Source organism: Nyctereutes procyonoides, unplaced genomic scaffold, assembly GCF_905146905.1.
Source record: "Nyctereutes procyonoides isolate TBG_1078 unplaced genomic scaffold, NYPRO_anot_genome, whole genome shotgun sequence".
In the NCBI taxonomy this organism is placed as follows: domain Eukaryota; kingdom Metazoa; phylum Chordata; class Mammalia; order Carnivora; family Canidae; genus Nyctereutes; species Nyctereutes procyonoides.
In genome coordinates, this window is record NW_026575036.1 from 25,497,427 (window position 1) to 25,513,284 (window position 15,858).

Consider the following 15,858-nt stretch of genomic DNA (forward strand, 5'->3'; position numbering starts at 1 on the left):
CACCTCATTCTTCAGGCGTCACTATGAGAAATCTTCCATAAAGGAAAGGCACGCTGAGTAAAAAACCATAAAGAACTAAAAGCACTCTTTACATGAAATCGACTTTTTCCCAAGAGGGAATACCTACTTTTGCGTAGTACATGTGAAAACACTTTTATAAGTGTTTTTCGTGTATTTTAACCTCCACAGTAAATACTAAGGTATTAATATTGGCATTTTCATTGATAAGGAAACTAAGCTTCAGAAAAGTAACTTGTCTGAAGTTACATGATGCCTGGACGAGAGCAGAATCTAGGTCTGACTCAAGAAAAAAAATTTATAAAGAGTAAGAACTCCAGGGCAGCCTGGGTGGCTCAGCGGTTTAGCGCTGCCTTTAGCCCAGGGCATGATCCTGGAGACCTGGGATCGAGTCCCACGTCGGGCTCCCTGCATGAAGCCTGCTTCTCCCTCTGCCTGGGTCTCTGCCTTTCTGTGTGTCTCTCATGAATAAATAAATAAAATCTTAAAAAAAAAAAAAAGAGTAAGAACTCCATACTACAAAATCTCCTTGAGAAACTATAAAAGAGAATTTTTCTTTAAATATCTAAAATTCAGGACATATAGGAGAGCTGCAAAGAAGTACACAAGCTGAAATGAACAAGAACATTTCATTATTTCTAACTTCCTCAATGAAAAACTGATACTATTATTCCAACAATAGAATTGCTAAGGTCACAGAAACAGCAATGGCAAAGAAATTGCAATCTAAGTAAATCTACTGAATTACAGAGCAAAAAGTTTCATGTAGAAGTATTATATAGAAGATCATACTTGAATTGAGACTTCAAAGATAAGAAAAAGACTCCTGCTTCTTTAGATAGACAAGTTGAGGTAGGGGGTACATACCAGGCTAAAGGAACACTGACTATGAACATAAGTAAGTACATATCACATTCTAGTTCAGCATGTAATAAAAACATGAAAGAGCCCCATCTTCCTATATGGCTCCTCCTTTCACCTCTATCATGACTCTCCTCAAATGTCACTTATCAGACTTTCCATGACCATCCACATAAACATCCACATAAACCCCAGTCTCTATGTTACTCTGCTTTATTTTCCTCCACAGCATTTATTACTACCAGACATATATATTTATTTGTTCACTATTTGTCCCCCATCTCTTTCCTTACACCCCGTATAGCCAGAATGTAAGCTCCTTGAGTGCAAAGCTTTCATTTTGTTCACTGCTATTATCCCTAGTGTCTGTATTAAGACCTAGCACACATAGGTTATCAACTAAAAAGAAAACAGCATGTCAAGAATGTTCTTTTTCTAAAGCTTACCTGGGATTTGGAGCCTGGGAATCTTTCACTTTGAGTAAAATCACAGAGTCTGATCCTAAAAAAGAAACAAAGAGCATATCATTATTAATAAAATCCTACATAGTTATACACTCTAGAGGTCTGTAGTCTCAGTTCCCACACTTTGTCATATTTTATTTTCATAAAAATAATGCAATGTAAGGACAAAGGCAGGATGGAAGAGAAAGAGAGGCAGGTCCATTTTCACCAAGCCAGAAATAGGGCCCAGTGAAGAGCTTGCCTCACAAAGAAAGCAGTTGTTCTAAAATACAAATATATATGCCCTTCATCATTTACTCCTGGGCTGTGCTTGATTCCTGTGCTGCTTCTTTCTGTTTCTGGGAAACAAGAACAAGCCAAGATTTCTCAAAAGTCTTTAGTTCATGAACTACCATGAGACTGAATAAGGTGAAGGCGAGGGGGTGGAGGAGGGAAGGCAGAAAGACAGAAAGGAACAGGTACAAAATTCTACCATTCCATCATTTATTTTCAGAGTTGATAAAGGCAGGAATCCTTCTAAAGGATCATGTCCTAATGAAGTTCTAATGATTAGAATTTCATTCAAAATATTTATTAAATGGTACGAGAAAAGTAGGCAGACACTTCAATGTAGTATAGTATGTTTGTTTCAGTTTAGTTTCATCAAAGCATTTGTCATATAACTTATGTTTCTGAGGTTAAAGGCTTTTTTTTTTTTTTTAAAGATTTTATTTATTTACTCATGAGAGACACAGAGAGAGAGAGAGGCAGAGACATAGGCAGAGGGAGAAGCAGGCTCCACACAGGGAGCCCGATGTGGGACTCGATCCCTGGTCTTCAGGATCACGCCCTAGGCTGAAGGTGGCGCTAAACCGCTGAGCACCGGGGCTGCCCTAAAGGCTTTTTTTAATGGTAGTTCCCAGTAAATTATCTCACAAAATTTTATAAAGGTTTTCATGAATACAAGTAGCTATATATATATATAATGAGGACATCAACGATTTTAATCCTCAAGTGAAAATTTTAAGTAAGTGAGGAATAGCATAAAAAAGAATAATCAAACCATCTGAGGGAGGGAAGAGCTTAGAGACTGATCTATCAAAATATCCCTAATGTATAAGCACTTAATCTAAAACTGTTTTTTTTTTATTTTTTTTTATTCATGATAGAGAGAGAGAGAGAGAGGCAGAGACACAGGAGGGAGAAGCAGGCTCCATGCCAGGAGCCCGACGTGGGACTCAATCCCGGGTCTCCAGGATCGCGCCCTGGGCCAAAGGCAGGTGCTAAACCGCTGTGCCACCCAGGGATCCCCTCTAAAACTGGTTTTAAGCTATATACCTAAATATATACTATCATAAATACACATAACACATAACTAAAGAAGGGGAAAACTAAGCAAACAAAGAAAATTATCATAGAAACCCTTCATTAGCTAGAGTGCTAACTAGAGTAGATATTTTGGTTCACTGAAAATTAGGTGGAAAATCTTTTTGTTTCCAAAATTTGCTGATGACCATTCTAAAATGCACAAACGTACTATACAGGTCTTGTAATTATTACCAGGTTAATAACTTATACTTCAATACTTAATTGATGTTCTAAAACTTTGAGAACTTCAGAGTACTTAATGGCCATTGTAAAGTACTAGAAACAGAGAAAGTACTGAAGTAATTGGGCTGACTGTACTGACTGTAGACTCTGCTCAGGAAGTTAATCTTCTAGATAAAAATACATGAAATCATTTACATCTCTGTAAGAAAAAAGCAAGTTACTTGCAAGGTGTAGTTTATTTGTAGTATGGCTAACTGAATTATCTGTATTTAAAGTTTCTTATATGTTAATTAAGTTACATGCATTTTTTTTTTTTATGATAGTCACGGGGTGGGGTGGGGCAGAGACATAGGCAGAGGGAGAAGCAGGCTGCATGCACCGAGAGCCCGACGTGGGATTCGATCCTGGGTCTCCAGGATCGCGCCCTGGGCCAAAGGCAGGCGCCAAACCGCTGCGCCACCCAGGGATACCAAGTTACATGCATATTACAACCTTGCCTATAATTCACATAAACTGTTAACTGGCTATTAGGATAGAAAATATACAAAACCAATTTTACCTTCTGATTGTGTATTTGAAGCTGGTAAGTTATCTGGCTGATATAGAAGAGAGTGATGATGTTGGGGTTGATGAAGAGGCTCAGAATCTTTGGATCCAAATGCAATATCTGGGGCATAAGATGATAAGGAATATACATTGTGGGACAGTTGCTCCTGGGTAGTTAAAATGCTGGCAGATCCAGATGATGAAGTATCAGAGCCAATGATCTGAGCTGCACAGGAGTTTCCATTTTTAAACAGTGGGTCTTTCAAAGTATTCTTACTGGAACTAAGACATCGAGACCTAGCAAGAGAAAAATATAAAATTCAGTATCAAATAACAAAATGCAGAATTAAATTCATTTGAAATATGTTTCTGTGACTCACAGATGTAAAGGAAAATGTGTGGTAGGTTTGGCTACAGAAAACTGTTTCCCTGTGACCATCTGTAGCAGCTGTCTGTAAATCTCTCTTTCTTCTTCTTGGACTGTCTATAAAAGAAAGAAAAAAATATTAGACACATCCAGTGAGGCAAGTTTTTTTCAAAGCAGTATCTAGACCCCTAGAAGTTCTGCTAAAGTTTAGGTAGAGTCCCTCAAGATAATTAAGAATTATCATTAGGGATATTCTAGAAAAGTTGTAAAAGGAGTTAAATGAAATGCCATATACTTTGGAAAATTATGGGACACATATGTCAGTAAATAACAGTGCAGAGAAACTATAGGATATGAAACCAGAAGGCCAGTAGGCAATCACTTTTGCGTCAACTGACAGCGTCCCAGAAACAAAACATTTGAAGATCTCTCAATTAGGATTCCAACAACCCCTATGATTCTTGGCATCTACTAGAAAAAACCACAAGGAAGTAACCAGAATAGTCAGAATCAGAGTGGGACACCTTGCAGTTTTCCATCCTACCCAATTTTTCAAAGTATCAGTATTTTCCAGAGATGGATTTCCATCTCTAGTATTTACTCTTTTTCCTAAGCCCCACTACTGAATTCAGGGAAAAGCACGTACTTCCTAACATTCATTCATTTGCTAACTTGAATACTCACTAGAGATACTGCGCTGACTAAAATAAAATTTCTGTCCTTACGGAGCTTACATTACAGTTAAAGGGAATCGCAAACAAGACTGACTAGTCAGCTAGTATGAAAAAATTAAAGATGAGGGAATAGAAAGTGATGGAGGGGAAATAACAAGTAAAACCACCTAAAAAGGTGATGATTCAAAAGAAACCTGTATCAAGAAAGAGGTAAATCACAGAAATTTATAAAAGCCTATTCCAGGTAGAGGAATAGCAAATGGACAGGCCCTCAGATAGGTATGTTCTTGATGTGTGCAAAGAAAAGTAAGGTCAATGTGAGTCAGAAGAGCAGTTAAGAAACGAGGTCACTTAGCAGAGAACTGGATTATATAAGGACTTGTAATCACAGGAAAGCATCTGTTCTATACTGATCCCCTGAAGCAATGGGCTGCATTCACTAAATAATATGCCCTGGTCCTTAAAAAAGAAAAAAGAAATATTATATAAGTTTAATACAACCACCAATCTTCACGAAATAATTTTAATACTTTGTGCTGGGGCTAGCAGCATCCTGCAGTATGACATTTCAATATGTGCATAACATTTTATTCAGTTATAAATGTTAAAAGCAGTATGAATTAAGCAATATTTATGCAAATGCAAACAGACTCTAAATTTTTTCTTCTTGATCACATATTAAATTGCTACATACTAAACTTCAATCACATTGTCACTATAATGTTACTGATCTAACAAGATTCACCTTGAACAAAGAAGCATGACAACTCCTTATGAAAAAGAGCTAAACTTAAATTTGAATAGATGAGTAATAAAGTAGAATTAATTAAACCTTTGGTAGAAAAATAGACCCAAGAGAAAAAACAAGTTGCAATTTTCTATACGAATAAAATAAATTCCATTATTTTACCCCTTATACATTAATAATATATTTAAGATAACAGCAGCTCTTTTTTCTAGTGTTTGTGAAGAGACGGTCTACAGTATTGGGCAGGCACTTCAATGATAGTACAAAAGTGATAACGGTGAGCAGGTAAACATTGATATCAATTACCAAATCTGTAGTTTTTGGCTATTGTACTGAGGAAGCCATGAGCATCTGAGGGATAAATTTAAAAACTATAATTAAAAAAAATGACTTTTATTAAAACCTAAATTTGCTATTATAAAGGTTCTTTAAGTAGACAGTGTGAAGAATGAAGCATCATTACAGATTATTAGATTTTAAGAGCTTGCCAGGCAACTCCATAGTGATCTATATACAGGAAAGCTGTGTTATCTAGTACTTTAATGACTGAAATTTTTGAACACCCCTCAATGTAAATTTTGGCCCCACTTTCCCACTACACCAAATAATCTAATTCATAACCAACAATACAATAGGATTAACAGGAGTGGTAAAATAGAGGGAGTAAAGGCAAACCAAAGGAGTAATACCACCTGGATCATGGAAATTAATTCTTTTTTTTTTTTTTTAAGATTTTATCTATTTGAGAGAGAGAGACTGAGCACACGTGTGCAAGAGAGAGACAGAGACAGAGAGAGAACAGGGGAAGGAGTAGAGAGAGAAGCAGACTCCCCACCAAACAGGGAGCCTGATTCGCAGTTCGATCCCAGAACCCTGGGATCATGACCCAAGTCAAAGGGAGGGGTTTAACCGACTGAGCCACCAAGGCACCCCATTAATTCTTAATTAACCAGTCATTTTAGCTCATTTCCATTGTCCTACCAAACTAGATTTTAAAAAAAGCTTTGACTGCATTATCACATCATAGGGAGGAAAATAAAGCAGAGAAACTGCCATTACTGATGGCAGTTGCATACTGATTTGCAAACTGATTACTTTGCATACCAAGGAAATGTAAAGAAATATACCCATCACATGAAGACTTCAAGATCATACCGAGAACAGTGAGATAGATCTTTGCTTGTGGTACCCTACAGACTTCAACTGTATAAAAACACTTCTCTCCTCCTTCACATCACATAGCAAAATGGTTTCTTAGATAAATCTTTATACTTCTAAATAAAACATGAAGAACCAAGGTGCCATTAAGTCATTCAGCTAATTATGACAAACCTATATTAATTCAATGTAAAGAACTGATTTTTAAAAATCTAACACACATAGGTCATCCACAAGTCATTTTCCCCAGTTTTTCAAAGAAAACCTTCTGTCTAAGCCTGAACAACCTCACAGTCATTAGACACCATAAAATGAACAGGAATAGAAGTTCTGTATTCCAAATAATTATCTGAGGTTTCTTGAAGCCTCATACTTTCAGTTTCAACTAACTTATAGTCTAAAAAAGAAATTATAGGAAAAAGATTAAGAACTTTTCACTGTCCTACATGTTAATTTAGAGGCCACAAGAATTTATCTTCTATTTAGGACCATTCAGGTCCTAAAGAAAAGAAAAGATAGTCCTGGCAACTCTCAAAAGAACATATAACACTTGGCTTTACCAAAAGAAAATGCAAAAAGGTAAGTCACTTTATAAACACAATTCTTTTTTGGAGCATCTGGTACTATAAAGTAAAAGGAAACCTCTTTCTCCGCACATTACTTATTAAACTATTTCTACTGAGTAAGCAAATTAGGAAACTAAGAGGAAAGGAAATAATAATTGGATAATACGTTAAAGTAAAAAAAAATTGGCTCATGTTATGTTTTTTTTTTTTTAATTTTTTTTTAAAGATTTTATTTATTTATTCATGAGAGAGAGAGGCAGAGACACAGGCAGAGGGAGAAACAGGCTCCATGCAGGGAGCCCGATGTGGGACTCGATCCCAGGTCTCCAGGATCACACCCTGGACTGAAGGCAGCACTAAACCACTGAGCCACCCATGCTGCCCTCATATTATGTTTTAAACCTAATAAAAGACCAAGGAAAGTTCAAAATCGTATAAAGGTAATTAAGGTGCTGAATCTATTTTTTTTAAATGTGAAAAATATATTAAAAATAAATAAATAAATAAATAAATAAATAAATAAATAAATAAATACTGTGGCAGATTCTTGCATTTAGTTGTTTCTCTTAAAAGGCTTCATCATCGGGACGCCTGGGTCGCTCAGCGGTTGAGCATCTGTCTTTGGCTCAGGGTGTGATCCTGGACTGGAGTCCCGGGATCGAGTCCCACATCTGGCTCCCTGCATGGAGCCTGCTTTTCTCTCTGCCTATGTCTCTGCCTCTCTCTGTGTCTCTCATGAATGAATAAATAAAATCTTTAAAAAAAAAAAAAAGCTTCCACCATAAAACTAAACTGTCTGAAAATTATAAAAATTCAACAGAGAACACAAAGTAAATCTTAAGAAACTAGTAAAACCTTTTGTTATAAATTACTCCAATAACCTTATAAATCTCCCAACTTTAATTCTGTTTAAAGAAATAGTTTTGTACTGTATAAACTTCAACTATCAAAAGGGCATAATTCAACAACTTTCTGGTTTTAAGTCCAAAATTCTAGGTTATAACAAAATTATAAAGTTTGGCTTTTTCTTTTTTTTTTAAGATTTTATTTATTTATTCATGAGAGACACAGAGAGAGGATCCCCGTTTTGTTTTGTTTTTAAAGAATAAAACCATCGGTGTCATCCGGACAAGTCAGGAATTCCAACATCTTAAAATGTTGCTCAGTATGTTGCAAAGAAGCATGTCTGGAAGCAACATATAAGTGAACGGAAACAGTTTTTCTTTTTCTTTTTTTTAAGATTTTATTTATTTATTCATGAGAGACACAGAGAGAGGCAGAGACACATAGGCAGAGGGAGAAGGAGGCTCCATGTAGGGAGCCCGATATGGAACTCGATCCAGGATCCTGAGATCATGCCCTGAGCCAAAGACAGACGCTCAACCACTAAGCCACCCAGGCGTCCCTATCTGTTTCTTTTTTAAAAACATTGTTTTTGCCATTTTACATTTTTGAAATCCCTAGTATTTTCTCTTTCCCAAACAAATCCATATCCTGTAAACAGTGTTAATTATATTAGAGATATTCTCTAGCTGTACTGTCCACCGGGGTAGCCACTAGCAATATGTGGCTAATGAGTACTTGAATTGTGGCTTATGTGACTGAGAAACTAAATTTTTATTTTATTTGACCTGAATTAATTTAAGTGACACATGTGATCAGTGGTTACCCTACTGGACAGTACAGTTGTTTAATGATGTCCTTGCATCAGTCATCACCCAAGTGGTGGTCTGTCTCGTCACCACTTACATGTTTCCAAATTCTTCTTTAAACTTGTATTCTCTTTAAACTCCTGTTGTAAATCTGAAGAGTGCAGTGGGAACAACATCACGTTAATTTTATAGATGGCTTTATATTCCTGAAGGTGGTTAATAAATCCAGCAGTAAGATTGATACACAATTTTCCTTCCTTAACATAAGCAATTGCATCTCCCTTGGAGAGCACAGTATTTGCATGGAAAATAACTTTTCCTCCACTTTGTAAGCTCCCGCCAATAAATTCTTTATTCCCAGGGGGGAAAAAGTATTGTATTTTAATCTAGATTATCTGTACTATCCAAGACTAAATATCTAAATGATCTATTGATAATCTAATGAAGTTTGGTCTAATATTTTGTTTTATACGGGTGATTCTATATTTCTGTAATACAAGTGACTCACTTTTCATAGCAGAATATAGACCAACTGAAGCAAACAACAAACCGAAGCAAAATTTTCTGCATCTGCTTGATGGAATAGGTTCTATCCTTGGCATCTATAGAAGGAAAGGGAACTCTGACTTCATGTTCTATACTAAGCCAGCCTGTGACCTGGAGGGTTGAAAATTATCCAGCTGGCCCAAGTTCTCATGCTGGAGGTTGAAGTGAAAGAGGAGGGGCCAAGTGGCCCAAAGGACTGTTTGACTAATGAGTGAATGGTGGGCTTACAACGAACACAGATAATCTTAAGAATCTCAGTGATCTCAGTGGCAGCCACATGAGGTAGAAGAGGGTTGGGAAGTCAATATCCACCTACCATGCTGCTGTTGTCTGCTTCCTCACAAGTCTCTCTGTACCCTGCAGGCTGCCTAGGCTCCAGGAGAAAGCACAACCCCAGTAACTTAAAAATACTATTTTTGTAATAATACACACATGATACTGAATTCAGTAATACAAAAGTGAAAAATAAATCTCACTTTTGTAACTGTTGCTCAGCTCTCATCAGCAAAGGCAACTGCTGCCAGTTTCTTATCCACCCTTTCCCTACTAAATATAACTTACTAGTTCAGCCATGCTCTGCTTGAATATTTCAGATTCAATACAAAATTAAAACCAAAAGGATATACAGCATTTTTACTAACCATGTCATAAATAATCACATCTTGCCACTCAAAAGATCTTCATTATCGAACTATCTAATTATTTAGACAAAATGCTGTATTCTTGACTCCTTAATCTGTAAGCTCCAGTGGGCTGGAACCACACCACTGTGTTAATATAACAGAAAGTATACCAGACTAGACTCCAGAAGACCTGGGGTGTAGGCTGGCCATTTACCAGTTGCGTGACCTTTAACCTTTACTCTCCTAATGTGTAAAATGTGGATATTACCTCATCTCTACCTACTTCACTGGATAAAAATGACCCAACATAGTAATACATGTGGAAGCATACTGGAAACTCTATATGCTACATAAATGTAAGGTATTGTTATTTATTTGCATCCTCATAGCAAGCAGTCCAAAGCTGACTAGATGCATTATAAATATTTACCATAAGCACACTCCCTACCACATAAATTAAATGCCATATTATATTAACAGAATTTTTTTCCTTTAGGTTCACTGAATGCATATAATAATCAAAGTTTCAATACAACTTCTTTCTTTGGGGGAATATCTATGATCTCAAAGCTCTTCTTACCCATAATGAAGTGATGTAAATTATTTAGCTGGCTTCTTGACTTTCCTTTTATACTGAGGGAAAACTGTCCTAATAAGAAATAAGGGGGCAGCCCGGGTGGCTCAGCGGTTTAGTGCTGCCTTCAGCCCAGGACCTGATCCTGGAGACCCAGGATCAAGTCCCACGTCAGGTCCCTGCATGGAGCCTGCTTCTCCCTCTGCCTGTGTCTCTGCCTCTCTCTTTCACTCTGTATAGCTCATGAATAAATAAATAAAATCTTAAAAAGAAAGAAAGAAAAAGGGCAGGTATTTTATCAAATCCAGCAAGGTTATCAGTTTTGCCATATGAAACAAGAGTTGAGGAAGGGCCCAAAAAAGAGAGAACAGAGGTAGTTTGATGTATGAGAAGTCATTTAGAAAATACTGAAAATTAAGTCTGCTGCTCAACAAGAATAGAAAGCAGTAAGAGAAGTAATAAAGTCCTGATAAAATCTCTCTTCAAGTTCTTTAGCACAGATGACAGCACTCAAAAACTTAAGAAAAAGCACAGAAAGGATTAAGTAAACGGAATGGTTAATAAACATCTAAATCAGAGGGAACAAATGGCTGAGTACAGGGAAAGATTCTAACCTTTAGTAGGCTTTGTTGCAGGTTTTCCTTACCTCTTCTGCTGTACTAACATGTCGCCTCTGAGTTTTCTTGGGGCTCAAAAGGTTTCGACGACATGAACCACTCCAAGATGGACTTGGAACAGGCTTAATAGGAAACGATTTTTCATATGCAGACACATGGCAGTGATGGTTTGACTTTCCTGTAAAAGTGTTTGATAATCCACTAAAAAAAAAAAAAAAAAGTTTGTAAGTAAAGAACAGCAAGAAAATTGAACCTAGTGATTTTTACTTTCAACAAATAACAAAAACAACCAAAGTGTCAACAAAACCAACACCAACAGGGAGAACGGTGGATGTACCATTTGAGAGAAATGTACAAGAAATGATACATGGGTTGCTCTATCAGGTTCTGCTCTATCAGGACTTAAGATGTCCTAGATTGCTATACTATATAATTATCAAACATTCAAAATTGTATCTCTTAGCTTTACAGTTCCTTTGGTCAGGAACCAAAGACCTGGGCAGTATGACCAAAAAGTTGATCAGGTGAGACTTCAGAAAACCTGGGTCTGAGGTACCCAACATACACTCTCTATTTACTCACTACAGCCTCCTCCCCCAATTCCCTTTGAAAGGAATTATTTTAAGATTAAATATGCAAAGATGTATAAGCTGAAGCCTTTCAATGAAGCTTTTAAGCTGAATTTTAAAATTTCCTAAAAAACCAACAGATGGCTCCCTTCCTTCATTAAAAGTAACCAGAAGGCTTTCTCCTAAGCTACATCACTATGTCAGTTCTCCTCCTGGCCTGTTTACCTCCTCTGAAGAATTTTCTTTGTGTTTCTTTAAACTGTTTGTGTTAAAAAAAAAATAATAAAATAAAAAATAAACTGTTTGTGTTCCCCAAATAATGGAAAAAACTGGCAGGAAAAATACTTCTGTGAACTTAAAACCCAGTCTTATCTCTAAGACTAGATTAATAATTTAAAGTTTTTTCTATGTGGTCTTTTTCATTTGTTATTGCCCAGCAAGTATGAGCTACTTGCTCTCAGAATACTAAATCCGCCCCCTCCCCGCCTTTTTTTTTTTTTTTTTTTTTTTTTTTTTTTTTTGCTGAGGATGCAGAATAGAAGATACATAGCTGATTAAACTGAATTCAATGAAATCAACTCTTTAAATCAGTACATTCAGTCTGGATCCAAATGCAATCAGACTAGGTGTAAAGAAATAAAAAAGGACGTATACACTCTCTCAAAGGGAAAAAAAGAGAAAGACAAATTAAGAGAGGAGGTGAGGGTGGGAGAGAAAAGTGAAACAGGTGATGAGGATTAAGGAGTGCACTTGGGATAAGCACTGGGTGATATACTGAAGTGCTGAATCACTATATTGTATGCCTGAAACTAACATAACACCGTATGTTAACTGGAATTAAAATAAAAGCTTAAAAAACTTACATGCTAACTCTTCAAATTACAATGGTTTTTATGTGTGTTAGAGTGGGGAAAGGAACAAGGAGTCAGAATTTCAGGAACAGAATTATTTCCTTAGGATGGATGGATGCCACTACAAAAAGAAGGCAAAGGCTGTACAATTTGTCTGGTGAAGATATAATGAATTCCCCTACATTGCCTTTTGTATTGATGCTTCCTAGAATGTGTGTGTTTAATGCAAAAGACTTTTTTCTAAATAAAAAACAGTGGGAGGACATATTACGATGCCGGAAAGCAACAACGAAAGAGGTTGGGCCAAATACAGCAGTAAGCTTAAAGGAGCTCCCTGTGGCAAAAGCTGTGAAAATGTAAACATTAAAAGAATAATGATTGTAGTGGATCGAAACACACTAAATCTGGAATGACACTAAAAAAGAACAGAAAAATTCAGCTGAACCACATGAAGTGGCTATTAAAAAAAAAAAACAAATTTACTTTGAAAATTGCTAATGAAAAAGAAAGATCTAATCCTATCTCCTGCCTTTCCAGTAGATGTATTTCAGGATAACCAAACAACCCCACCTAATAAGCTAATAAGGAGAAAAAAAACTCCCCTTCACAGAATGACTAATAAGTATAGAAGAAATGGTAACATTGGAAAAGTACTATTTCATTAACTCTAATAAAACTATTATCAGGTCAAAGGTCAAAAAGCACAAACTTCAAGTTATAAAATAAGTAAGTTCTGGGGATATAACATACAACGTGACTATAATTAATAATACTGCTACTGCATATTTAAAAGGGAAGGGAGAAGAAATGGGTAGGAAATATCAGAAAGGGAGACAGAACATAAAGACTCCTAACTCTGGGAAACGAACTAGGGGTGGTGGAAGGGGAGGAGGCCGGGGGGTGGGGGTGAATGGGTGACGGGCACTGAGAGGGGCACTTGACGGGATGAGCACTGGGTGTTATTCTGTATGTTGGCAAATTGAACACCAATAAAAAATAAATTTACTATTAAAAATAAATAAATAAATAAAAGTTGCTAAGGAAGTAGGTCTTAAAAATCTTCATCACAAGAAAAAACTATTTTGTAACTATGTATGGTGACAGATGTTAACTAGACCTATTGTGATCATTTTGCAATATATACAAATATTGAATCATTATGTTATATACCTGAAACTAGTATAATGTTGTATGTTAATTTCACCTCAATTAAAAAAATTATCCAATAAGGATTATTAAATGATATGAATAGCTATTAGGCTAATGTGGAACTGGTCACTGATATAATGCCAAAGTAACATCACTTAGATTACATTCTAGTCATCACAAGGGGGATAAAACCTAACTGTACAAAAGGACCAGATTGTTACCTCCTTAATCCAGAGGTTAATCCAGATCACTAATGAAGAGAACCCAGATTTGTAGGTTTTAATGTGATATAACACAGCACCAGCTTTTATTCAAGACAAAAATCTAGTTTACAAAAAAAAAAAAAAAAAATACAGAGGATATATTACAAAATAATACTATGAGGAAGAAACCTGTCAAATTCAAAAGGTGGAATATTATGTGAAAAAAGTCATGTCATAAGAAAAAGGGGATGTTCTAGATTGTAAAAGGCTTAAGGGCAATAACCACCACATTGAAAAAATGTAGGTAATGCAGAGAAAAATATCTGAAAAGATATGTACTAAGATATTACGGAGATGATCTCTCACTGGTGGAAACATGATGTTTTACTTTTTATTTTTACCTATCTGTTATTTTCTGATTTTTTTTTTTTTTACAAACCATATGTACTTGTTAAATAATGTTATTTAAAAAAAAAAAAAGAACAGTATGGCCTTACTAGTAAAAAAAAAAAAATCTTTAATGATACATACAAAAAATCTTTAATGAAAACAAAATAGCATTATACATTTCATAGTATACATAGCATATATATTATGCTACATATAAGGAAAAGGAGAACAAGCATAGGGAAAAGTTTGGAAGGAAACATACCAAGGGAAGAGGAATAAGATTGTGAGGCATGCTCAAGGATCTTTAGCTTTACTGGCAATGTTTTAATTTTTACAATGTAAATGCATTAACGAATTCTTTTTTTTTTTTTTTTTTGAATTCTTATGTAATTTAAAAATATATTAAAAAGTGGGGAAGACCAGCCCTGGGAGTACTGACACATTTTTCCAGGGTCCATGTGCTAATAATCATAAAATAAATGCCATCTCATTGGTTTCTATCAACACCAGAAAGTTTAGCATTGACTAAGCAGGAAATTATATGATCCCATATTCCTAAAATCCATCACCAGAGTAAAATTTAATAAGTCATAAATAGTATTTTAAAAAGGAAATATTTTACCAATAAAGTTCCCAAGGGAAAAGTTTCTCAGCCAAACTTTATCTGTTTTTAATGATCAGTATAAGCTTGGTGAGGGAATAGGTAGCACTTATGAAATTGGGCTAAAAAGGATAAATTTCTTTGTAACTCTATTTTCTAAGAGTAGTGTAGATCTAGTTGACCAAGGCCAAGAAGTACAGAGTTTCTTTGGTTTAAGCCAGGTCTCTCTGGTCATGTGAGACCCTATAAAACATACTGATTACTTTGCTACTGAAGCTGTAGAAATTGAACGATTTCCACTTTAAGATTCATAATAGCCATATTAATCCCAAAATAATCAAATGCACCAAGATTTCCCTTAAAGCTCTCCTCTAAGGAGAAATTTTGGCTGTCATCAAAATTCAGCAGTGAGTAAATTAAAAGCTGAAGGTTTAAAATGGATTTGTCCATATTTTCATGGTTTAAGGTTCAGAAACAGTGTGTTTATATATATATAATAAAATGCCAAAGTCAGCAACTATCTTATGGCCATTTTCTCTTATATCAGAGGAAAGGCTTGTGAACTAAGTGGCCAGAATACCTACCTTGAGGTCTTTCGGGTTTCGAGGTAAAGACTTCGGCTGTTCCTTGATTTTTGTAAAGCTGAACCTGATGCTGGAGTGGAATTTCTCCACTGGCCATTTGCACTCTGGCCAAAGGTTCTTAAATCTCCTGAGCCAAGAAAACTGTCTGAGGAAGGGTTGTCTAAAAGAATAAAAGTTTGAATAATTAGACAAATATCTTACAATAGTAATTTTCCATATGACTGCAACCATGTCCAACATTGTATTCCAAAGTAATGTGGCAAGCACCATGTCTCTCATGGAAGAAAGATCCCAGTCTCAACTGCCAGTAAAGTCTGCAGTAAGGGAACTTCTACAAACTATAATTGATTCAGCCATACTAACCTGAAAATTGATGAAGGAGCTGAATCCTGCCACAGCCATGTGCCTTATCTGCATCAATGTGACTCCGTGGTGTCCACCAAAAGTCAACATTTTACCCCAACTATATCTTGCAAGCACTCCCAGGCCTGGGCCTGAAAGAAGGTAGGCCAGACCAGTAAGAAAGCAGGTGGAGGGCCAAGGAGAATTGTAATTCATATGAACAAC

General features: G+C 36.0%; 1 protein-coding gene across 4 annotated transcripts in view; it reads right to left on the minus strand.

Annotated features, from left to right (window-relative positions):
• The window catches only part of SENP1 (SUMO specific peptidase 1), a 52,139-nt gene that overhangs the window by 23,145 nt on the left and 13,136 nt on the right, over positions 1 to 15,858 (minus strand). For all 4 annotated transcript variants that reach the window (XM_055318880.1, XM_055318878.1, XM_055318877.1 and 1 more), the window contains exons 5-9: positions 15,292 to 15,451; positions 10,974 to 11,145; positions 3,800 to 3,903; positions 3,433 to 3,716; positions 1,326 to 1,380 (exon numbers count right to left, since the gene is read on the minus strand). In XM_055318880.1, the coding sequence (XP_055174855.1) occupies positions 1,326 to 1,380; positions 3,433 to 3,716; positions 3,800 to 3,903; positions 10,974 to 11,145; positions 15,292 to 15,451 (775 nt within the window). The remainder of the gene's footprint in view (positions 1 to 1,325; positions 1,381 to 3,432; positions 3,717 to 3,799; positions 3,904 to 10,973; positions 11,146 to 15,291; positions 15,452 to 15,858) is intronic.